At 35.2% G+C, this 26,124-nt stretch overlaps 1 protein-coding gene across 2 annotated transcripts; it reads right to left on the bottom strand.

Annotated features, from left to right (window-relative positions):
* Positions 1–4,061: 4,061 nt before the first annotated feature.
* On the bottom strand, positions 4,062–18,299 carry LOC131062772 (uncharacterized). 2 transcript variants are annotated; one of them, XM_057996502.2, is made up of 6 exons: positions 17,972–18,299; positions 6,556–6,613; positions 5,268–5,552; positions 5,008–5,095; positions 4,584–4,779; positions 4,062–4,457 (listed from the first exon to the last, which is right to left on the bottom strand). In XM_057996502.2, exons 1-5 carry the CDS (start codon positions 18,080–18,082, stop codon positions 4,713–4,715), a joined length of 609 nt encoding a protein of 202 aa, XP_057852485.1. In that variant the 5' UTR covers positions 18,083–18,299; the 3' UTR covers positions 4,062–4,457; positions 4,584–4,712. The 2 variants fall into 2 exon arrangements, with proteins under 2 accessions (XP_057852485.1, XP_057852484.1); XM_057996501.2 differs by having other exon boundaries at positions 4,064–4,457; positions 6,556–6,622; positions 17,972–18,297.
* Positions 18,300–26,124: the final 7,825 nt, after the last annotated feature.

Below are 26,124 nucleotides of genomic sequence, written 5' to 3' on the forward strand. Positions count from 1 at the left end.
GAAGAGGCTAACAAGTTGTCTGGAAATATCCCAAGTTTTTTGCATTGATTTGGGAAGATGACAAGCGAAAAAATAATCAGAAACAACTACCAAACAAAAATTGGCATAGGATGTTACTGCAATGCACAAATGTCTCTGTGATGCACTATTGTCCAAATAGTTTGGGCTCAAAGAGGATGAAACTAAATTAACATAAAGTCAACACTAAACTGACATTTAAAGGTAATCACAAGTAAGGCCTAACCACCATGGAAAGGAAATAGGTTAATGCAAGGGTTGAAATGAACCTACAAAAACACTAAGGGAATGGACACCAAAGTGAGCACAAAACATAAAATGAAGTTGAAAGGGTATGCAAATTTCCAAGTTACAAGTAGAAATCAAGAACATTGCACATTCTAGAATTTCATTGATAAGTAATGGAATGTTAATTAATATATTGAGATGCATTATTTCTTTGTCTTTGAATGGATGCATTGGAATGTTAAGCCATTGATAATTTCAAAAACAATGTGTTGTGGCACATCGAGTGCCAAACATTTCTAAACAACCACCATCAAAGAACCAAGAATGGGTTAAGAAAAAACCACTCACTTTGCAACTAATTGGCAATGTGCACAAAAATAAAATATCACCAAAAAGAAACGTGTCATCTTAAAAGCAAGTCATAATGAAGAAAATTTATGATGAAATATGTTGGGATGAATATGATCTATTGGAGGATGGTAATCCTCCTAGATTCATTTGATGATTCACAAGCATCAATATATACTATGTAATATATATTGTCTATAGATTGTTTCCTTGCACTTTGGCCACCTTGACTATGCCTTGTTTGTTGTTTTTAAAGTGTTCATTCTACCTTCTATTTCATGTTTCAAGTTTGCCTTCACCTTCTTGAGGAGCATTTTTCCTTCTTTCTTACTTATTAGCTCATGTGCTTGTTTACATCTTTCTTGCCCATCTCCATGCTCTTGCATTTCGTACTTTAATCTTATGATTACCTAGGTTTCCCACTTTAGTTGATCATTTCCCCTACTATTTCCTACTTTTATAGTTCCTTATACATCCTTATGCTTTGATTTTATTCTGATTTTTTATTTTTATCTATTTATGCTTCTCAAGCTAACCTACCTATGTTTCTATAATCCATGCTTATGATCCCTACCATGATTTGATCATATGCTTATGAGCCTTATCACACAATTAACTTCTACCTTGTTAAATTTTATGCCCATTCCTTATACTGTCACCACATGTATAACTTAAACCTTGTTAAATTTTATGCTCATTCCTTAATATCTTATATTGTCACCACATGTACCTTCATTGTCCTATCATTGTGTTAGTGCTACCTTATTACACTAGCTAACACCATGCCTTTCCCTTGCTATATTGTACCTTCAATGTCCAATCATGCTCCTTTAACTACCTTATTACATTAGAGGGCACCATGCATTTGTCCATGCTCTATTACACTTCCATTTTCTGAGCTATATTGGGGACATTGTAGCTTTTCTTATTAAAACTCCGAAGCCATCATACCTTTTCTATTTGCCTATATAGGAGGCAAATTTATGTATACTTTGATGATCATCTTCAATCTATATGCTTTAGCATCTATCGTGCAATGCCTTGCTTGTTCTTCAATTCCTTGCACATGAGTACAACCAATTAAAGGTGGTGAATATCGTATAATTGTATAGACTCGTCACTATAATTGGATGAATCTTTACCACTTTATTTGGTTATGCCTGAAGCGGCATACCACATTGTTGCTGCCATATTGCACATTATTCAGTATCAATTTCTGCATAGGCAAGATTTGCTAACCCTTTCTATTTCTTCCTTTCACATTTTCTCAAGACATTTTGTAATGTCCCCTACCAAGTTTAGGCTTTTTTAACCATAATTAATCTATCTCAACGTACTTATGACTTAAACCAAATTAATTAGGAGACAAAACTATCTTAAACATGAATCCAATCAATGATAACTAGAAACATAGGCTTCTTTCTGATATTAACTTAAAGATTCTATCTGATTTATATTCTAATACTTATTATTAATATACATATATTTTATTTATATACATTATTTATTCTCAGATATTATCATTATATATATTACAACATACGCAGTTCTTATAAAACATTATCATTATTATTACTATTTTTTTTTATTATTATTATTATTATTATTCTGCACAAGAACATTATCGGACTTCATATATATAAGCATACATATTAAACACGTTACCATGCATACCAGCAAGAACAAAGATGTTAATTAATAACAGTTCAGATCTGATCTGGACGATCCTTATGTTCAAACGATCTGGTTATCTAACCCATAGTGGATTTCCTCCACGTAGGTCTGCAAAGTATATCCCTATAATCTCCTCCTTCCTTCCTCCCCTTTTCCATTAATCTCCCCCACGGCTATCTTATATCTTACCAATGAAAGGAGTTGCATCTCTTCTTATCGACGAGACACACCTCCTTGTTCGGGACTCCTTAACACTATGAATCGCATCACTTTGTAGTAATTAATTAGTTATTGGCAACTCCATTTAGTATTCAAATCGCACCCATAACTAATCGTCCTCCTTACGTCATCATTATGTGTCTTAATTTAATCACTTTTCTTTCCTATTCTTTCATACAACTATGAATGTAGAAAATGAGTTTCATGATGGCAGTTGCCTCCATCGATATAATTGGTTCCCCAATGGTGATCGATTGCCTATTCATAATGGAAATAATCTGTACGTTGTTAATCGGTAATCTATTGATATAGTTTGTAGCATCTTCCTTTATTGGATATTGATGAGGATTGATTGTTCTGTCTATTCAATAGTGATGGACCATCGCTATGTCCTGCTATGGTTATCTTTATCTCAATTGCTACACACCATCATCGTCAGTTATGTATGAAGCAGATCGATATTTATGTTGTGTATCGATCTTCTCCAATCTTTGAGATGCAGTTACGGATATGTAAATTATGTTTATAATATTAACTTAGTTTTCATTTGAATATCTCATGAATATTACTAGTAATAATAATATTTAATAAATAAATTTCTAATAATCATTCATTGGAAATTATTATAATAATTGCTTTATTCAGGATATTTACAACGACCAAGGAAGGAACAGGACACATTTAAAGCAAATTTGTAATTTGTGCCCATTATGTGATAGAAGCTATGCAGTGCACCAATTCTTTTCTATGTTTTCCAAGATCCTTTGCAGTGCTTGGATCATGAAGAGAACCACAGCGAGAAATCAAGATGGGTCTCCTTTTATGTTTGAATAATTAATTTGCATGCATGACTAAGAATATTCAAACTTTTAAAAACATTTTTAGATTCATGTACACCTAAAAGTGAGGGAAAAATAATTTAATGAAATTTGCTAACACATGCCAATCCCATTTAGTATTAGTCCCATTTTCATAAAATTGTATTATAAAATAAGTGACAAACCCTTGAGGTTTGGCTCCTTCCCAAATCCTTTTGTCCATTCCCATTCGCACACTTCCATACATTCACTCTTACTCTGTCCATATTTAGCACCTATCCCCTTACATTTGTTGTAATTACCCATTTGTTGTGCTCATCTTAACCCAAACTTCTATGCATTTGTTTCATACCTAGAGATCTTTTTCATCCTTTCTTGGGTCAATCCCAATCCACATGCAGCACTCAGACTAAAACCAACAGTAAATGCCCACAAATCACAGGGTTTCGGAACATCCCAACCAAAGATGAGCTTCCCTTACCAGTATAAATAAATTAGTAAATGCTACTTCAGTTTTGAGTGTATATTCATTTGAGATTATTTTACAAATTTAAATACATTTTACTATGTGAACCACCTCAAGTTTGTGATAAGGAGCCATGAGAATTTTCAATTCCACTAAATCTGAGAAGCTATGTGGCTGCTAATGGCAACTTGCAACACGTTCATGGTGCAATTCAACAACATTAACATTAGAAAGCAATTCAACAAACTTAACTGTAAAGACGGTAATACTATCTATTATTGGCTAGCTATTTGCTATTTAGATCTGTTATCCTATTTTCCCCGATAAAATTATAAAAAGTGCAAGCAAAAGAAAAACTTTCACAAATAATACAGCCATACTCATCTAGCCAACCAATTTTTTAAAATCACCTGATTGGCATTTTCATTCTGTTTGGTGGGTTCTAAAATTTAAAAAAAGTCATCTCTTGGTTTCAAGATGTTTTGGTTCTGATATTTTCTTATCATTTGCAAGCTGCAGGTCATATGTTTTGCCTACTAAGTTATCCTTAAACGACAAAGGATAATAGATGAATTCTTTGATACAATCTCCAGCAAAGCAGGAATAATCTGTTCTGTTATAATGCATCCTGGAATGCACATTTTCTGCAGTCAAGGCCAACCAAAGGAAGTCCACACATTTCCAACCTGAAAATGGAGGGAAAAATAATTTCATTTCATTAACGATGATCAATCAGAAGTTTGAATTGCCATGCATCCCTTTTAGTCTTATAATGGGTTCAAGTAATTTTGAATGGGTATTAAATCACTTACCAGATCTGTGCATTCTTCATCAGTGATCCAGGAATTGTAAGTTGTCAATCATCATGATAGAAACCCATCAAACCTATTTCAGCGCATTAATTGACACAGGCTTTGATGTGAAAATGATAGTAGTACATATCATAGGTGTTTAAGAATATATCCAGTTTCACAGGATTCCGCCATAAAAACTTTGCTCAAGTTTTCCCTGTAAAATAAAAAGCCACATGCAATCAACTCATAGGAGGTTGATCAAACTGTTCCACTAAACAACAAAGCACATTACTTGAGATGCCAGATTAAATGAAATGATTAGGTCTACAATCTACTGCACAAATTAACCTAAGAAACATAATATTCAGAACTTTAGCATTCAGCGTGGCAGTTCAGGTAGAAGATATCCATGCTTCATTTCTCTGTGGAAAAAATGGCTAACCTTTGAGCTGATTTAGCATTCTCTTGCTTCAATTTTTTTGCACGTCTTCTTTGCTTCAATTTCCCATGACAAGTAGATGAACCTGAGTCTTGATTTCAATATTTGAAACATAAAGAAAAACTCATAAAGTTAAATAGGAGACTTCTTGATGTTGTTTATTGTAAGGCTGAAAAAAAAAAGAGCCAATTTGAGCATGGAGTAAACAAAACGTAAATACAAAAGAACAAGCAAATTTTGTTTGAAATTTTGAATCATCCTACCTATTCCAACAGGAGGATCAGTGGATCTAACAGCATCTATTATTGTGTTTTCTGTCTCAGATTTGGAACCAGAACATTCTGCATCAAGCCATTTAGAAGTTTCAGAGGTAAAGTTCTCCTGAATGTGGTTGTCTGGAAGCAAAGGTCCAACAAATTTCTTTGACCTTGAGGCAGCCTCTTTCATCTTCCTTTTCCTTATTCTCTTTCTTTGTGCCCTTGTGAGATGTTGGCCATTTTTTTCATCAGAATTGCTCGGAGAGTCTGAGGCATGGGAATCAGTCTGATCTGCAATACATGATTAAAGAACATTACATAGTTGAATTGCAAAAAAGGCCTATTTTGCTCCACCCCTATAAATTCAATCATATCAAACAGCTGAACACTATGTTTTTATTTCATGCCAAATGTGTAATGTCCCCTTGTTGAAATAGGATTTATTAATAATAATAATAATAAATTAAAATATAAAATAATAAAAATAAAATTTAATATAATTAAAATTTAGTTAAGTTTAATGAATGGTCGAAGGCATGAAATGAAAAGTTGTGACTCCCTCAAACATGAGATATAAAAGGGAGAGAAGATAGCTTCATTTGGGGAGAAAAAAGATGAAGGAAGAAAGAAGGGAGCAAAGGAATTAAGGAAGCATTAATGGGAAGAAGATAAGGAAGTGACTCTTCCAAAGGGGCAGCAATGATGAAGGGTTGTGACCCTTTCGAAGGGTGGTAATTGTGAAGGGTTGTGACCCTTTCAAAGGGTGGTAATTGTGAAGGGTTGTGACCATTATGAAGAGGTGTGACTCTCCCTCACATTCGAAGATATAAAGAGGAGAAGTTTTCATTTAAGGAGAAAAAAAATAGGGGCAGATCAATTTGAGGAATAATATATTATTCTCAAGGGCAACAATGAAAAGTGGTGACTCGGTTCTTATGAAAGGTGGTGACCCTTCCACCAATAAAGTATAAAGGAGAATTCATTCCAAGCATTGAAGGGGACTTCCATCAAAGGAAGAAATTAATACATAACATCAATTCTCCTAAGAGAGCAAAGAATCTTCAGCAATCAAATACAGATCGAACCATTCAGCAATAACACTCAACCAAGAGAGCAGAGTTCATCTTTCAAAGAGGGAAACAGCATCGAATTGAATCTGTCCAAATTACTGCAACAGACTGAAATTACATAACCTGCAATAATTCTATGAGTATAGTGGGCAAGATTTAGCGTCCTACCAAAAGGGGACATTACAAAATGGATCAAAGGGATACATGCTTTGAAAAGAACTTGCCTTCAGAGGGAACATTCCGTACAGTCTCAGATACTTCAATTATTTGATCTTGCTCAACCTGCGGCACCTAACATTCAATGAAAAATAGAGTAATTACTAATTAGCTTTCTTAAAAAACAAAAGATATAATAAGTAAAAATTTATTGCAATTATAAAGTTTTGCTAGTTGTTTTTGCCTATTTTAAAGATAAAATACCAGCTGCACCATTTAGTGCACAGTTTCCAGTGATTGGTATTGTATGTGTTATTATGGACAAGATTTCTGATTGGAAGTTAATGTAATCATCTTTATTTACTTCTTTTAGTCTTCCTTCTTTCACTCTGCGTTTTTTACCAAAATCCTATTTTGTATATTTGAAAATTTGAAATCTTAGAGGATGTCATCATCTTTGTTCTATATCTTCTAGTGTCTTTATTTACTCTCACATGGAAAGAAGGTTCTTCACTATTCCTTCACCCTCAAAATGACAGGTGCATAGTAGCATTCTTGCGTCGACCTCGAAGTGGCCTTCATTTTGTAAAGGAAACATGATGTAAAATATGCAACATGCCTCTAAGTGATCCTACCTCTTAAAATTACCCCTTGTTCATCAAGAATAGCCAGATGCACCTCTGCCACTCCCCAGGCATGAGTATCCCCGTATACAATATGGATACAAATACCATACAGCATGGATAGATGTCAGATACCATACCCATGTGTGCCCGAAAACCTTGATTTCCAGCCATGCCAGATACTGTGTGATTAACATAAATCTTCCTAAACTTAATTTTAAAAACTTCAATCATGCAAAAAAAAAATTGGTATTAAAAAACCTACACCAAATGAGGAAGACAAATGAAATGTTTCTTCTATTTCAGCAACCTATTTTCTTGGGTTATCCTCCAATGCAGCTCTACTAGTTTTTACATATTGTAAATTTTTTAATCAACTTATAATTATTTATGGAGCGATTATGTGTCTATATTGCTTTGATATAATGAAAATCTCCTCTAATAACTTAGAAAATTGACATTTGCATCAACTACGTGTATGTGCCTTTTATGAATGTTGTATCCAACCGTATCCATATTGGGGGTCTTCAAAAATGGTTGTATCCGTATCTGATACCGTATCTGTATCAATGTCCATGCAACTTTGCCGTTTATCCATATTGTTGCAAAACATATGCTATTATCATTAAATTTATCCTTGTTTGTACATGTTAGTGAAATGGAAGTCAAATAACTCATTAATGATAAAAAGATATTTCAATTAATGAGGTTATATTTTCTAAGATTCAAATCATCAACCGCTTATGTATGTTTTTGTATGACAACCACAGATTTGAGGGTTTAGGAGTTATAGTGACTTGCCGGAGGGTTTGAGAGTTATAGTGGCTAGCTGGGACTCACCCAAACTCAGTGAGTCTTGAGCTGAGTTGACCAAACTGAGGCCTAGGGACTTGACTCAAGAACCTGGTGAGTCTGGTGAAACTCACTGGAATCAACAAGCCCCTATGGTAGATTTGGCTACGTTTATGAAAATCAAGAAGAAAAAAAGAATAAAAGTTGAAAATAATTTGATGTAAAGGATGAAAGTCGAGTGCTTTTTTAAGGAATTGGAGGAATTTTGGGGGACAAGTTAAAAGAATAAAATAATGAAAAATGGCAGTGCCATGAAGATCTGTGTGATCTCAAAGGCTTTAATTTTTACTCGGTGGCAGATCTGGTGAGGGGCAATACCCCTCGACCCCCATAGAGGGCGCTAGCCGCTACCCCAAATCCTTGTGCTAGTTTTAAAAAACTGAAAAATAAAAATCATTTTGGGTCATGCTCTTTTGACTATTTCCCAATCAAATTCCTGGAAATTAAATTCCATTTATACTTCTAATTTGCTAAGTCAAACCCTATCCTAGTAATGCTCCTAAGGTTGTAGCAGCATTTGTAGACTTGTTTGAGATACAAATGCATGAATCCAAATAAAGCTAGTAACATTTGGTTGAGGGATACAAGCTCCTTTCTACCGTAGTTCATGTTTCAAACCATAGACCTAGGTTCAAATGCCACACCTATAGCACACTTTGTAGCGGCCATGGTGACATCTCGAGGTAAGGATTGCCACTATGGCAATACATGGACCAAAAACCATCACTATGTTTCAATAAAGATACACCTTAAATACGACTAAGTGTAACCATGTTAAGGACTCAAACCAATCACCATTTCTAGTATGTGCTGCCCCAAAACTTACCCCAATTTTGGCCCAATGGGTTTGGATCTAGCAACAAGGAATCAGAAGTTTCAAACCATACAACCATATTCAAATCCCACAAGAATGTTACAGCTTGTGGCAATAGGGACACTCGAGGTAGGGTTTTGCAATTTTGGTCATGCATGGACTAAAGCCCACCATTATGTTCTTTCATGCGGGCATCAAGTGTAACCATATTAAGGAAACAAGCTCACCCCAAGTTATCTATGAGCTGCCTAAACTTGCCCCAAATTTTGATTCAATTCCCATGGTGGCACTTCTAGTGGACATAGGTACACCTAGAGATAGGGTTGTAATTATGGCAATGCATTGACTAAATTCCACCCATAAACCTTCGCTATTGTGGCCTTTAACCATTTTAGTTCAAATGTCACAGAAGCAAGTTCTTTTAGTTTTTTTAAACTATCATTGTTTCATACAAAAAATCAATAAATACAATACTTAAAATTTACAATTCAAGACAACCAATGAAAATGCAACCTCTGCCCTAATGGTAAAGACATGTGTACTCCATAATGGAGGTCATATGTTCAAATCTAATGGGGGATAGAGTTGTAAACCTCAAAATAATCTAAGGTGAACAGAAAAAACAATTCCTAGCCTAATACAACAAATTGGCAACTCACTTGGTATTGACCTTAAAAACTGCCAGTACCTTTACCTATATGGTTTTACTTATTATGTGTGTGAATCCAAACTTGCTAAATAAATGCAATAAAATTATAAATCAGAACATAAATATTCAATTATCGTAGTCAATAATTGTTATAAATCTTCTAAGCTCGCTTGAGACTTACTGTACAAAGGACAATTTCAATCATGTAACTACCAAAAGAATCTAGATTCCCTAGAATCCCTACATGACCATCTTAAGACTCATAGTTTATATAGAAGCAAATAAAAACTAACGCTTGCCTCCATAGGATAATCTCTCATCCTATGGTCCATTAGGTGTCTAAGAACGTTGGATTGTCAACTTCTAGAGTTAAACTGTTTAGTGTCCTAATTATGTCGTGCAAAGGATTTCTCTAATTGACAAGGATACATGATTGGTACTAGCATTTTAAATTTTCTCTCATACAATAGACCATTCTGCAAATTGTATGGAAAAACTTCTTGTGACCTGACTAAGCCTAAAACTAACCCTAGACCAAAACTATAAACAAATTTTACAAGCATGCACACTGTACAAGATTTTAATGGAGGTTTTGCATGAATAGAAAAATGAATGGCCATGTTTTTTCCCACAGATGAATAAACTTAATCATTAATACTCAATCTCTACAGCAAGATTTTCAAAAACCAAGGGAAGCAATCTATTCATGCACAAACGAATATGGCAACTTCCTACTAGATAAAACGGAGACAGCTATTTTATTGCAAACAAAGATTTGAAGGGAGAAAAAAAATGCTTACTTATTGGCTAAGACAGAAGCCAGTAGATCTACATCAACAGGAAAGAAGTAAACAGATGAACATTACATGATTCTAGGAAGCAAATAGTTAAAATGCATTCAAAGCTACAATTTAAACACACACTTCGCCAATTATAAAGCTTGAGAATGTATGCTCTTCTTTTGATTTACTTTATGAAATTACAAACATAAATTTCATAACCACTTTAGCTAAATAACAATGTCTTCAGCTTAAGCTTAGAATCCAATATCATTCAGAGTTTACGTGCTCAAGCCATTTATTTTTAGGTTTTCAATAAAGTGCATTTTAGGGATTTAAGAATAATAATAAAATACATCGAAAAACACTAATGTAAAGAGTTCATCCTTATTGATAGACAGAATGGAAAGAAACTTCAAAGCAAAATAATCCTAAAACAATAATAAAAAACAAATGGCCTAAGAAAAAATGCAACGAAAATTTAAAGAAAAATAATCCCTAAAACAATAATAAAAAAAGAAACATCCTAAAATAGGTATCCACTGCCCAAAAAGAGCCACTGCCAGAGTTGATTATTACTTGATCCAGTGGCCACTGCTAAAAATAGCATGTTGCACATGAATGACCTTTTGGAAATCTGAAGCTACTTTTGACTTGAAAGTTTAAACTGCTGAACCCTTCAGACCTTGTGAAGAATTCCAAAACCCTAGCCACCGTAAATCCACAGTGACAATCAACTTGGAACGCATCTCACTGATTCAACTACAGACTGCAAAATCACTTTTGAAGATGAAAACTAAAAATGAAACCCTAGAATGGATATATCAGCCAATCCTCTAAATTTGAAACCCCCAACCTTAGAAGCTTGGAGAAACTTTCTTTGATTCTGTGACACAACAAGGACCATTGTGTATGTTTTGATTAGGTTGAAAAAGCCATGGTTGAACTTTTCCTTGCCTGGTGAAACCCTTCATTCTTGCTGTCCTAACTTTTCATCAACAACGATAAACATTAGAGAAAAAAGAGATGATAAGTATGCTCTATAAATACTATTGTCACCCAATGATCCAGGACTGTTATGACTGTTTATATCACCATCGGAGTCCAAAAATCTCGTCATAGCAAACCCAAACACTGAGAACTGCACTTCACTGCTGCTGTACTTGACAGCCTTTGATAATGGCACTGAAAACTCCTTGAAAGACCCGTAAAAGTTTAAAACTATGAAGAAAACACCATACTTCTGCTATGAACAGCAGATATGAATTCATTTGTGAAGTTTGCAAGGGTAACAACCTACAGATATTGGCTTCTGCATGCTTTTATATCTTTTCTATGCTTTAAAACTGACTGACTTAGTATGGTGCACATCACTAAAGCCTTTGCCACCTTATGACTGACTGAGCTGAGTTTAGGAGTGGTTTTGCCAGCTGAAAGCATACTTTTACAACTTCTTGTTCTCTTCTTCATACTAAACGTTCTTTTATAACCAAATTGCCATTTTTCAAGAGGATTTTCCTAGTGGATTTGTAAATTTAAATAGACTGTTATTACTTTCTGAGCAATCAGAATTCTGAGACAACTAGTTTAGAAGTTTTAGCGTTGGATATAAGGAATGTAAAACCGATTTTATTAGTCTTATCGATTTGCCTATGCAGATGAAAACAAACGATTATATTTACTACCAATCGCTGTATTATTTTCTTCTATCGAATGTCTTATAAACAAAGAGGGTAGCACATATATATCTTTTGTTTCCATTGGATCGTGCCTCCACAGGGGGTCACGACCCTATGTGGAACCATGTCTTATAAACAAAGAGGGTAGCGCATATATATCTTTTGTTTCCATTGGATCGTGCCTCCACAGGGGGTCACGATCCTATGTGGAACCACGTGGTTCCACATAGGGTCGTGACCCCTGTGTGGAGCCACGATCCTTCTACATCGGCGATTACTTCCTTACATAAACTCAACGATACATAGCATAGCAAATTTGTTAGTTAATACTAACTAAATTTTTTCACAATTAAATCGCAAATAACAGAGTTAGTTTGTGTGTGTTGATAAAATAAGGAGACAGATTTATTTCCCTGAGTGTTATGACTGAGACTATAATTAACACTTCCTCTTAATCTTAGGAGTATAGACCTAAAACTTAATTGAGCTCACCACTAATCTCATGAGAATTACATCACCTAGATGTGAAGTATCATCGTGTGATACTCAGGATATACTCACTTTGATATCCAGTTTTAAGTATCAGCCTGTGATACTAAGGATATACTCACTTTGATATCCCTGTTATAGTATGTGCACTGACATTAATCCGCTTACATAATGTCTACTATAACTTATCATATTACTAATATTCAAATTGTCTGATTTTCAGTTTATATGATCTTCCAAACATTTATAAGATCGTCACCTTACAATATTAAAATACAAGTGTTCATTAACTAAAGAATCGTCATCCTTTAGGAATGAACACAGGGAAAGGTTACATACTTCATATACTCAAATATATGACCAAGAAGTTTACATTAATTTAAGACATCAATTATAGTTTAACCATACCAAGATACCTCCTGAAGTGATCTATTTTCACTCTTGCTAGGGGTTTGGTGAGAATGTCAATTGTCTGATCTCCTGTATTGACATATTCCAATCTTATTACCTTTCTCTCTGTCATGTCTCTTACATAGTGATATGGGATTTCAATGTGCTTGGATCTATCATGAAAAACTGGATTCGCTGAAAGTTTAATGTAGCTCTGATTGTCACAATGAATGATAGTAGGCTTCAGACTTTCACCAAACAGTCCTACTATCAATTTCCTCAACCATACGGCTTCCTTAGCTGCCATGGATGCAGCTATATATTCAGCTTCTGTGGAGCTCTGAGCTATGGATGATTGTTTTATGCAGATCCAAGATACCATGGCTGATCCTAAGCTGAAACAGCATCTTGAAGTGCTCTTCCTGTCTATCACGCTTCCAGCCCAATCTGAATCAAAGTATCCATGTAGGTTCAATGCAGTGTGTTCATAATGCAGTCCATAGTCCAAGGTACCTTGTAGATATCTCAATATATGCTTTACTGCAACCAATGTATTTCTTTGGGTTCAACCATGTGTTGACTGAGTGCATTTACTGCATAACATATATCAGGTCTGGTATTGACTAGGTACATTAATGATCCAATAATCTGTCTGTATAATGTTGGATCTACAAATTTGGAATCTGTTATAGCTTCTTTTAGTTTATGTAGATTTGTTTCCATAGAAGATGACATTGGCTTACAATTCATCATTCCAAATCTCTTCAGAATGTCCTTGATTTAGATAAATACCATCTGGTTTTTGCCATACTTCTAATCCAAGGAAATAATGGAGTAGACCTAAATCCTTCATCTCAAACTCTGAAGCTAGTTCTTGTTTGCATTTTGCAATGAGATGATCTTCGCCTGTAATTAATAAGTCATCTACATATAATATGAGTATCAACATTTCACCTTTGATTATTTTGAAATACAGATTTGGATCAGCAATGTTCTTAAAGAAACCTATCTCTAATAAGTAATTGTCAATTCTTTCGTACCATGCTCTGGGAGCTTGTTTTAATCCATACAGTGCTTTCTCTAACTTGCATACATGTGTTTTAGCATTATTTACCTCAAATCCCTCAAAAATGCAGTTTTTACATCCATTTGATGAACTTTCCATCCTTTAGATGCTGCTATAGCCAGGATTGTTCTGACAAAAGTGTATCGTGCAACAGGTGCAAATGTTTCTTCATAGTCAATTCCTTCCTTCTGTGAGAAACCTCGAGCAACAAATCTTGCCTTATGTTTTTCTATACTGCCATCAATAGCATGCTTAATTTTAAAGAGCCATTTAGAAGATGCAACTAATTTTCCTTTAGGTCTAGGCACAATTTTCCACACATCATTCTTTAAGATAGATTGATATTCCTCTATCATGGCATCCTTCCATACTTGTTGTTTAAGAGCCTCTCCGGCACTTGAAGGTTCAGCATTTATGAGGTCTATCATTAGAGTAACATAGCTAGAAAACTTTGAAGGTCTTTTGCTTTCTCTAACTGTTCCTCTAGGTGCTGCAAAGGATTCTGCTTCCTGTACTGTTTTAGTGGCCCATAGTGGTCTCTTCCTAGGATTCTCTGTTGTAGTGTTCTCAAGTTCCAAGGTGTTATCCTCAGGATGCTCCCTCTGAGTTTCAGAAAGAGAATCTTCTTCCAAATTAATGGAATTAGTTGGGATTTCAGGTGTGATGGAACTCCTTGTTTTGTTAATAGCTATATCTTCCTCAAATATGACATCTCTGCTTAATTCTATTTGTCTTTGACTAGGGATGAATATTCGGTAGGCTTTAGATGTTTCACTATATCCTACAAAAATCCCTTTCTGTCCAATAGGTTCTAATTTAGTTCTTTTCTCCTTAGGTACATAAATATAAACAAGACATCCACATATTTTGAGATGGCTAATATCAGGTTTAATTCCAATAAAGACTTCTTCAGGAGTTTTGTCACCAATATGAGAGTGAGGACATCTGTTTTGAATGTATACAGTGGTATTAGTGGCTTCTCCCCAAAGTGCAATTTCTAGGTTTTGATCTAACAACATAGCTCTTGCCGCTTCTACTATTGTTCTATTTTTTCTTTCAGCAACCCCGTTTTGTTGAGGATTGTAAGGTACAGTGAACTCCCTCTTAATCCCAGCATCTTTACAAAACTCTTTAAACACTTCTGATGTGTATTCCCTACCATTGTCAGTCCTAAGAGTTTTGATTTTCCTACCAGAGTGATTTTCTGTAATTTGATTTGAACTCTTTAAATTTCCTAAGAATATCTTCAGATTCTTTACTTTTGAGGAAATAAATCCAAGTTTTCCTAGAAAAATCGTCTACAAAGATTACATAGTATAATGCGTTTCCTAGTGATGGTTTAGACATAGGCCCACATAAGTCAGAGTGAACTAGTTCTAGTACCCCTTTAGTTTTTCTAGAACTGCAAGGAAAAGAGCTTTTAGTGTTTTTCCCTAGTGCACATCCTTTCCAAACATCTGAATGAATTGGCTTTAGTTTAGGTAGTCTTGTGACTAATTTCTCCATAGAGGGTAGAGCACGAAAATGTAATTGCCCTAGTCTTCTATGCCAAATTTCTGCTTGATCTATGACTTCATGAAGTAAGGTTTGATTTGGCTCATTACACAATTCATATAGGTGCCCTTGTCTGTAACCAATCACTTGTGCTCTTTTGAAGGTAGCTGTTTTTGGCCATGCCATTACCTTTCCTTCTATGAATGAGACTCTATATTTGTCGTCCTCAAGTGCAGAGATAGAGACTAAGTTCCTTTTGATGCCTGGTACAAATAGTACCCCGGTGAGTTGGATTGAGATTCCAGACTTCAGTCTGATTGTACATGTCCCGACACCCTTTACAGGATGTGCAGAGTCATCCCCTTTTGTTACCTCTTCATTTGATCCCTTTTCCATTGAGTCTAGTAATTCTCTGAATCTGGTGACATGTCTTGACGATCCACTATCTATCACCCAAGTGTTAGACTTGTTTGAAGCTTGACTTGATAGTGCTGAATATAATACAAACTTCTCAGATTCAAGTTCTGTGTTCCTCTCTACTTTGGCGAATGATGCCTACTGTTTTACTTTGTCAGGACAGTTAAATGACATATGTCCATACTAATCACATCTATGACATTGGATTTTTGACATGTCTTTCTTATGAAAGCTTTGCCCATGATGGGATTTTCTCTTCTTGAAGTTTCTCTTCTTGCCTTTCTTACGGGAGTCGGTATTCAGAATGTGGAGGTCTTCATCTTTAGTTTTGTGATTTCCCCCTTTCATTTGCCTTGATTCTTCAAGGAGACAGTCATCCCTTAGTCGATCAAATTCTGTGAATTTATCCCTTGCATTTATGCCTTGTTTGAATGATTCCCAGGATTCAGGTAATCCGTCTAGGGTAATCATTGATAGTTCTTGCTTCTCGACATGATAATCAAGTTTTTGCAGTTGATCTCTGAGTGAACCTATCCTCATGAAGTATCAGTTTATTGTTTCACCTTTATTTATACTTATGTGGTTCAACTGTCTTTTTAGAGCTAGGGTTTTGCTCGGATTGTTTATTTCATACGTCCTTTCAAGGGTTTTGAACATTTCATATGCGTTGTCATATTTTAATATAAGTGGTATTATGTGATCCCTTACTACATCTATCACAATTTTTACAGCTTTATCGTTTCCTTCATTCCATACAGTTTTCTCAAGTTCGTCTACAAGTTCGGGCTTGTCTTCTTTTATGAATTTGATTACTTTGTTCTCTTTTAACACTATCATAATTCTGACTTTCCAAGCCAAAAAATTTGCTGCTCCTTCGAGTCTGTCCTCGAATCTGATTGTGTTCGCCATTTTAGAACTCTTTAATTTTGTAAACTTCGCTTTCAGTCCATTCGGATCTTTAAGTAGTTAGGCTCTGATACCATGTAAATTTAAATAGACTGTTATTACTTTCTGAGCAATCAGAATTCTGAGACAACTAGTTTAGAAGTTTTAGCGTTGGATATAAGGAATGTAAAACCGATTTTATTAGTCTTATCGATTTGCCTCTGCAGATGAAAACAAACGATTATATTTACTACCGATCACTATATTATTTTCTTCTATCGAATGTCTTATAAACAGAGAGGGTAGCGCATATATATCTTTTGTTTCCATTGGATCGTGCCTCCACAGGGGGTCACGATCCCATACGTGGTTCCACATAGGATCATGACCCCTGTGTGGAGCCACGATCCTTCTACACCGGCGATTGGTTCCACATAGGATCGTGACCCCTGTGTGGAGCCACGATCCTTCTACACCGGCGATTACTTCCTTACATAAACTCAACGATACATAGCATAGCAAATTTGTTAGTTAATACTAACTAAATTTAATCACAATTAAATCGCAAATAACAGACTTAGTTTCTGTGCGTTGATAAAATAAGGAGACAGATTTATTTTCCTGAGTGTTACGACTGAGACTATAATTGACAGGATTTGCCACTCAAGATGTGCGCCATCCCTAAGGCTGTTTTATTCCATTTTATCGACGCTCTTCCCTTATTTCTGCTGATTTCCTTATGCATTAGGAACTGATTTCGGTTGGCAAGACAATAAATTTGTGCGCCTACTTATTTATGTCTTAGTTTTGTTATGTGCAGACAAAAGTTAGCAAGGTTACGGCCACAAAAAGATGCCTTCAGTTTTAAAATTATATAATAAACAGATAGTAATAATTTTGCATTTCATAAGTATTTGAAACCCTATATTCCACTTGACCTTTTTCAGCTTCAACGTAAATTCGAATCCCTTCACGGTTCACCTCTTTCAGTTTCCACACTAATTCGAATTCTTTGCCTTTGATTTTGTAATTAATTAATGAATTAAGAATTTTGCATTTCACAAGAATTTGAAAATCCATTTTCCACGAGTATTTAAAACGCTATATTCCATTTCACAAGTGTTTGAGACTCTAAATTCCACTTCAGAAACATTTGAAACCCTTAATTCCATGGTAATCGGCAATGCAGAATACAACGAGGTAAATGAAAATGCAAATGCTTCGATTGATGCGATTGCGAATATCGATTTAATTGTCTGCGTTATTGAACGAAAAAATATAAAAGAAACTGTATCTATTTGGTGATTAAAGTAATTAAAGAGAAGTCGATTGAGAAAAAATTCACACCTGGTTATCTCTGTATGGAAGCTGATTTTCGTCATCATAAAGAGGTTGAGGAGGATATAATTTTTGCAGCACCGCTGCTTGGAAGTGGCGGTCACGAGCCCGATTTATCATGTTTTCTGCTTTCCCTTAGATTAAATCAGTCGCATTAATGAGCTAGTCTAGAGCCAGGCTTACAGATTTTACCTCCTCTTAGCATATGTAATGGATTCTGGATGAGAATGAGGATGTTTCTTCCCTGAGTTTTTTAAAATGTAAGATAATTTCTTCTGCACAAAGCTTAAACGACCAATTGGACCCGCTCATAATTTCCACATAGGAGTGAAATATTGTTAAGAGTAGGATAAATCTAGTATATTGTTTTTTATAATATGGGAAATGGTATGAGCTCCACCTCATATATTAAGTGTATTGTTTATGAGATTAGAATTAGTATTGCAAAATAAAAGAGTATTTAGAATTATACTTTATGAAACAATAAAAACAATTATGATCAGCATAATATTTTCTATGAATTCTTAATTATCATCTAAGTATTTAATTCTTAAATCATATTCCAAAAATGATGTACCATGAATATAGGTAGAATATGAATATGTCATGTAGAAACAATGTCACGGTAGTGCTTATGTTACCTCATAATATCATTATAGACCCATTATATTATTGATAAATGTGTTGAGAATTACTAGATCACTTTCAATGTAGGTCTCAAATTTAATGGAGGCTATAAATTACGTTTTTTATGCAATATGACTTATCTATGCGTTACATGGTTCTTTTAACTATCAATGAACTATTGATTAATATAACTAGGTAATTCTCTTCTCTTTACAAGTCACATGCACTAATATGAGAGGGACAAGGGCTTTTGATATGAGGTGGCTCCACAAATCAAAGGGGCCCTCTTGTTGGACGAGGCCAAGTTTTGTAGCGACACGGGATGGATAGTTTGTCCACCCCTAATTGTTATTAACAACCATTTCATAGCTAGAGAGGAAAATTAAAGTTAAACAAGGACTCATAGAAAGGTAATAAAAAAATCAATCATGAAATCATACTTGAATGTAGCTTGTTGTTCATATACTAAATAATTAGATTTGAAGATGCTTGCTAAATAATGCTTGACTAATTGGAATGTAAATCAGACAAATATTGCTTTATATAAGGTATGAGAGGTATTTATGAATTTAGGTTGACATCCAATGATCAAATAAAAGTATCAAAGTTGAATCACAAATGATGGATGCTAACACTTGTACACATTTGAATTTTGCCCATGTTTGGAGGGACTAGGGCATTAGGTGTCCTAGTCCACTCAAACTATAGTGTTCCCCAGTCCTCTCAAACAGGGACTAAAGAAAGGGGTGGTAGAGTATCATGACCCTGAACACAGGATCTAGTCTCAACATTAGCATATGAAAAGATAATAAGGTATCATAGGGCCCAATTAGGCTTAATGATCTAGGAGAAAGAGCACTAAAGTAGGGGCCCAAATAGAGTGTGAAATTGTAAAAGGATACAATTTACTATACTACATTTAGCCCCAACTTTAGTGAGAGTATGAATTTAGGCTCGTACTCATGATAAGGTAGAGAAAGCAACCAAGAGAAAGAATTACAAGGGATAAGATGTCAATAAGTCAAGGGAAGGAAGCCTCAAATCTTAGGATCTTATCAAACCACACAACATCCAAAGCAGGATACACAAAATACAAGATAAGACAAAGAAAAATAAAGGCAAACAAAGCAAAAGAAAAGACACAAAAAGGGGTTAGTACCAAAAACAAAGGCTCCAAATCAACTAGTTGAAGAGACCTTGATATAAAAAATGTCTCAAATGCTAATATCATTCTCATAATGTTATTGCAAAAGCACTAGAAGACTTCTAGAAAGAGCATAGACTGATTTGTGATGAGAAAAGGGTCCATAGTCCAACAACTAGCAAGTTATGTTATGCTAGGGGTCCATGGAAAAGCCATGAATTCCATTGGCCATCAAGGTGTGTTATGTTGGGGAATTCATGTTAATGGCAAGGATTATAGTGGCTATCTAGTTGTGTTATGCTAGGTGATCCATGGAAAGTACGAATTCCACTAGACAACAAGCTGGGTTATGTTGTGTAATCTGTGTATTACAACAAACTATTACAATTGAAAACCTTGTAATACTAGGTAATCAATGCCTCAAGGTGCATAAAACAACAATGATCATGAAAAAAAAAATTGTACTATGTTAGATGACCAATGTCATAGGGAGCATAAATAACAACTATCAAACTAGTAAGCCTCGCTACACTAGTTGACCAACATGACAAGGTGTGTAAAATATCTTCAACAAATGACCAATCTGGTATGTTATGTTATGTTAGGTGATCCATAGATCATCAGTGCTTCAAGGGATAAAACCTTCATCATCAGTACATGTGTGTGTGTGTGTGTGTGTGTGAGCATTTTAACAACTAGTTGTTTAAGTTCGTTTAGTTGTGCTTCTAGTTTACCTAGAGTTGAGTTTTGTTTGGCTCCTCATGCTTGCACTTTAGTTCTCCTAAATTTAACTTAAGGCATCCTTGTGCTCTCTATGTAATCAAATCATTATGCATTGTAAATCCATTCTATAATCTTTAGTTTTGAGGAATATGGCATATTTTTTCTTGCAACTCTCGTTTGTGGAAGTTGTTCTAATTTGTTGTTTGATCTTGCAAGTCTATGTTGCAAAATTCAACATGGTACTAGAGCTCATCAAATTCAACATGATATTAGAGCTCAATCTTTAATTCAACGTGGTAGCAAAGTGTAGATTCAACAAACCCCTTCTCAAGATTTGAGGGTTTATTTTCTCAAAAGCGTTGCAGGGTCACCAAATTTATCTTCTTGTGTGGATTTGAAAAAGGGTAATTTTTATTAGCTTTTGGAGCAAAATAAGCGTCAAAAAAAAAATCCATGTTTAAAAACTATATTTTGAAAATTTTCTATTTTCATAAACTTTCTATTTTTTTTAACTTTCTATTTTTGGAAAGTTGCTATTTTCACAAAGTTTCTATTTTTGTTAACTCTTCAAGCCCTCCAAGCTCTAATTCACAAATGGTTGGTATTTTGGCCATAACTTGGTCATACAAAGTCAAAATTGTGCAAATAAGTTACCATCAAAAATCCAGTTTTGGCATCGATCCAAATCTGCAGGTAGTTTTATCAAATTTCGCACAAATTTTTTGTACCAGGCCTCCAAAGTCAGCCTTCAATTTTGTGCTTTTGGGGCCTTATCTTGCACATCCAGACTCTATTTTTTGAAAATCAGATGTCATTGGAAAGTTGGTGGAGTTCTCTATCCAGATTTTCTACTATAGTTTCTAGATTTTACCCTACATAATTTTTTTAATCTTTTAAGTTTTCACTTTATGGTTGATTACTTGGTCATTTTGGCTCCTGGAAACTTTCTGTTTGCATTGGATGACCTTTCTTGGACTGTTCTACATGTATTTCTAGCACTTTGCCCTATTTGGGTATTCTAAGCATCCTTTACACACCCTTTACATGAACTTATTTATTTGTAGATACACTGAGATAAAGTGCCTCTTTTGTGTATGGTTTTTGGGGATTTTGCACATTCTATTGTGCCCTATTTTGTACATTAATTGTATTATAAAGTGTCATGGGGGGTAGTGTAGTGCCCTTTGTTTTGTCCTCACACTCTTATCTAGTGAGTGTCCCTCCATGATGACATTGAATCCTATAGATTCTTGTCCTAGGTGTGTGTGCATTGGTTGCATACCCTTTTTCAATTGCAAGTACTTTCTTGTGCACATTCAAATTCTACTTCATGCACTACTTGGTGACACTCATTTTTAGTGGACCTATCATTTCTCTTTATTATCAACATTGTGGGGGGGTTTAAACTACTAGTGTTAATGCTTATGTGGTTTCCTTTTGGAGTGAGCTATGATTCAGTACTTGTTCCTATGCATTAAATGAATGTAATGGTTGTATTATGATGAGATGGATCTTGAATACCATATAGAGAGTCTTGCATTCTAATTTTGTGGAGGCAACTTATCTTATGATAATCAATGTTCCTCAAACTATTGGCACCTATATTTTTTCCTAATCCTTTTCTCTTACATGGTTATATAGTGTCGTTGGGGTCACTTGTGTGGATTCATTTACCATATGTATTTTCAATTGCCAAATATTTTTCCTTTGTTAGCTATCTAATTGTTTGAGTGGTTTCGTTGATGACACTCATATAGATTCTTGTCTCCTTGATCATGATCATCATCTTGATTTCAAAGGAGGTTCTCATTCAACACTACAGTAGTCTCTTTGTTTGACAATTGTCTATAGCTTCTTTATGCTTCGAAGAATGTTTTTCATGTTCCTTTTCTTTTGGGACATTTTCTTGGATGCTTCTTAGTTGTTTGTTCTCTTTTTCTGTCTTTTGAAGAGGAGTTTTTCACATTGGTTTTTCTCATTTCTTCTTTATTTATGAGATTTTCATTGCATTAGTTTGTACATGGGTACCTTATTAGGCCTTTTGTTGCCAAGACTCATTCTTGCATTCATGCATTTAGAAGTTTGTTACTTCACTCTAAGTTTCAATTAAGGGTGGGTGTTAGAGCATTTTAACAACTAGTTATTCTTTTTTGCTTAAATTCACTTAGTTGTGCTTGTAGTTGCTTAAGTTCTCTTAGTTGTGCTTCTAGTTTAGCTAGAGTTGAGCTTTTTTTAGCTCCTCGTGCTTGCACTTTAGTTCTCCTAAATTTATCTTAGGGCATCCTTATGCTCTCTACATAAGCACATCATTGTGCATTGTAATTTCATCTTTTAATCTTTTCTTTTGAGGAATATGGCATATTTTTCTTGCTACTCTCATTTGTGAAAGGTGTTCGAGTTTGTTGTTTGATCTTGCAAGCTTGTGTTGCAAATTTTTGTATTGCAAAATTCGACATGCAATTAGAGCTCATCAAATTCAACATGGTATCAAAGCTCAATCTTTAATTCAACAATACATACATACATATGTGTGTGTACACACACACACATATATACTGTATGTATGTATGTGTAGACACATAAATTTGTCTATTAATTAAATGAATACTGAATATTTATTTAATGACTAAATATTTTTCTATTAATTAAATTAACATTTAATTAATTCGCCTTAGCCTATTCTTTTATTCTAAGTTAAATAAATTTAATCAATTTATATAATTACTAACTATAGTCCAGGTTATTAAATAAATCTAATTTATTTAATTCATCCCCCCTTCTTCCTATTTAAATAAATTTAACATTTATTCAAAAATCAAATCCATTTTTTAAGTAAATCAATATTTATTTAAAAATAACCCATCCACTTGCATTCTCCCACAAATGCAAGTTGCGTATTTAAATAGATTTTTACTTTAATAAAAAACTATTTACCCACACCCACCTCTTTCTAGACTCTTCTATATTTCTATAAACCCCTTCTAGACTCTTCTAACCCCTTCTAATTTAGCCTAATCCCTTTTTTAAACATTTTCACAATCCTAATAAAAAAAATACTCCCCAAAAGTCTTCAAAATTCTTTTAAGGCTCTTACATAGTCTTAAATGCATTTCCTCTTTCAACACTCCAACCCACATGGGTTTTGACCCTTTGGTCAAGGCTTAACCATGGGTAAAATTTGCACAAGAGTTTACCCATTGGATAATAACCTTACCCTTAGATAAAAGCTTTATCCAAAACCCCAACCACATGAGGTTACCCTCATGTCCCCTCAGGCATTTAATGCTCCCTTCCTCTCCTCTCAAGCCATTACATGTTGACACTTGTCATCATTGGATTGGATTGGAAACCATCACATGGATTACGAACCCATCAATCCTATCCCTTTACAAGATCACTTAATCTCAGCCATTCAATCAACATTTTTCCCTATAAAAGGAGCCCTCACCTTCAAGAAAAGGAGGAAGCATTAAAGCATTGTTACTATATTGATATTAGGATAGACATTTAGAGCTTTCTCATAGCATCATCATCTTGTTTTGCATAGCATCTTGTTCAAGCATTTTCAAACAATCTTGAATCTCCATATGGCATCCATGGTTTGTGCTAAAAGCTAAGAGCTTCATTACTTTGGGACTTGGAGAGGAGAGAAACAAGGGAGGAATAAACATTAAAGCATCATGGAGGCATCTTAGGAAGAACTCATCTTTCTTTCTTTCTTTCTTTGCGCTTCCTTCATTTTTTGCTTTTAAATCTCCTTTGAATATGTTTAGAAATGATTTTTAGTTCTTTGTTCTTGGTTTAATGTTTGAACTAACATACTAACTTTGAGCTTTGTTTTTTACTCTTGTAGCCATTTCTCACAACATCATTTGGTGAACCCGACGTGAATCCTGTAGGATTTGAGAAATACAAATCCACAGAACCCAAAGAAACTTGCATGCAAGAAACCTGTCACAGAGAAAAAGAGAGAGCAAATACAAGGGTTTTGGCTCTGACAAAGTGAAAAGATTTATTATCAGAGAAAAATGAATCAAGAATAATGACAATAATACAAGAGATCAATCCTTATAAAGGAGATCAACACCGAAAGGAAAACCTAACCCTAAGGTGAGAGCATTTAATAATTAAATATTAATTATTAAATGACTAACATATGCATAAAGAGAAATCTTAAGAGGAGAGTAAAGTTAATTAATTACTTTACTCTAACACCCCCCCTTAAGATGAGCTACAATGCAGCTACAAACAATGCAGAAGAAAGCAAAGGAACTACAAAGCAATAAAGGGTCCCGACAACAAGGCCTAATCAAGTACCCAAATACAAGAAAATCTCTATAAAGCGGAGTAAAGGAGAAAACCCAGTGGGAAAAAACTCCTCTCCAAAAAGAGATAAAGAATCATGCTGAAAAGAAAACATGAAGGAAGGAAGGCCTCACTGAGACCCCCCAAGGACAACTTCCTTCACCCCAAGCATGGAGCGCAACTGAAGATAGCGCGGAGATGCCAAAGGTTTAGTGAAGATGTCTGCAACCTGCTCCTCTGTAGGAATGTACTCCAAGATGAGAGAACCATCCTGAATCAACTGCCTGATGAAGTGCATGTGGATTTCAATGTGCTTTGTCCGCTGATGCTCCACTGGGTTGCGAGAAATGTGAATGGCACTCTGATTGTCACACCAAAGAATAGTGGGACAATCTGGAGGAAACCCAAACTCTATCATCAACTGCCGAAGCCATAAAACCTCCTGACTGGCTAACACTGCTGCACGGTACTCAGCCTCTGTAGATGATAATGCAATAGCAGATTGCTTCTTGCAAGACCATGTGATAGGACCAGAACCAAGGCAAAAAACAAAGCCAGAAGTAGACTTCCGATCATTGACATCACCAGCCCAATCGGAGTCAGTGAAGCCAATGATGTGAGGGGATCCTGAAGTGTAGTGAATGCCATAATGAGTGGTGCCCCGAAAGTACCTCAAAATACGTTTGGCTGCTTGCCAATGGCTCTCATGAGGATCATGGGAGAACCGAGAAACAAGGACAACCGCAAAGGAAAGATCAGGACGAGAATGTGTCAGGTACAACAAACTGCCAACCAACTACCTGTATAAAGTGGGGTCTACTGAAGGAGTAGAGCAAGTGGAAGACAAAACAACACCTGACTGAAATGGAGTGGGGGCAGACTTGCAATCAAGCATGCCAAATCGGTGAAGCATATCAAGAGCATACTTCTCCTAAAATATGGAAATCCCATCTGAAGACTGAAAACCTGTAGACCCAGAAAGAAGTGCAAGAGACCAAGATCGGTCATCTCAAACTGCTCCATCAAAGCTCTCTGAACACGCTGAATCATGGAGGATGAGCTACCTGTAAGGATGAGATCATCTACATATAGCACAAGAATCAAAAGATCACCCTCCTGACGCTGAATATACACTATGTGATCGGAATGACAGTGTGTGAAGTGAGAGGAAAGCAAGAAAGAGTCCATCTTCTCATACCAAGCCTGAGGGGCTTGTTTGAGACCATACAATGAACGTCGAAGTCTGCAAACCAAAGAAGCGTCCTGCACAAATCCTTGAGGCTGTTCCATATAGATCTCCTCATGTAGGTCTCCATGCAAGAAGGCACTCTTCACATCCATCTGAAACACTGTCCAGCCCTGT

This window comes from Cryptomeria japonica, chromosome 9 (genome assembly GCF_030272615.1).
Source record: "Cryptomeria japonica chromosome 9, Sugi_1.0, whole genome shotgun sequence".
NCBI lineage: Eukaryota > Viridiplantae > Streptophyta > Pinopsida > Cupressales > Cupressaceae > Cryptomeria > Cryptomeria japonica.

Coding starts and splice junctions, on each gene's coding strand:
- LOC131062772 (XM_057996501.2), bottom strand. CDS start 18,082: ATGATAAATCGGGCTCGTGACCGCCACTTCCAAGCAGCGGTGCTGCAA. Junction 5,553..6,555: donor ACGGAATGTTCCCTCTGAAG/GCAAGTTCTTTT, acceptor CATGTATTGCAG/ATCAGACTGATTCCCATGCC. Junction 4,780..5,007: donor AATGCTAAATCAGCTCAAAG/GTTAGCCATTTT, acceptor TTTATTTTACAG/GGAAAACTTGAGCAAAGTTT.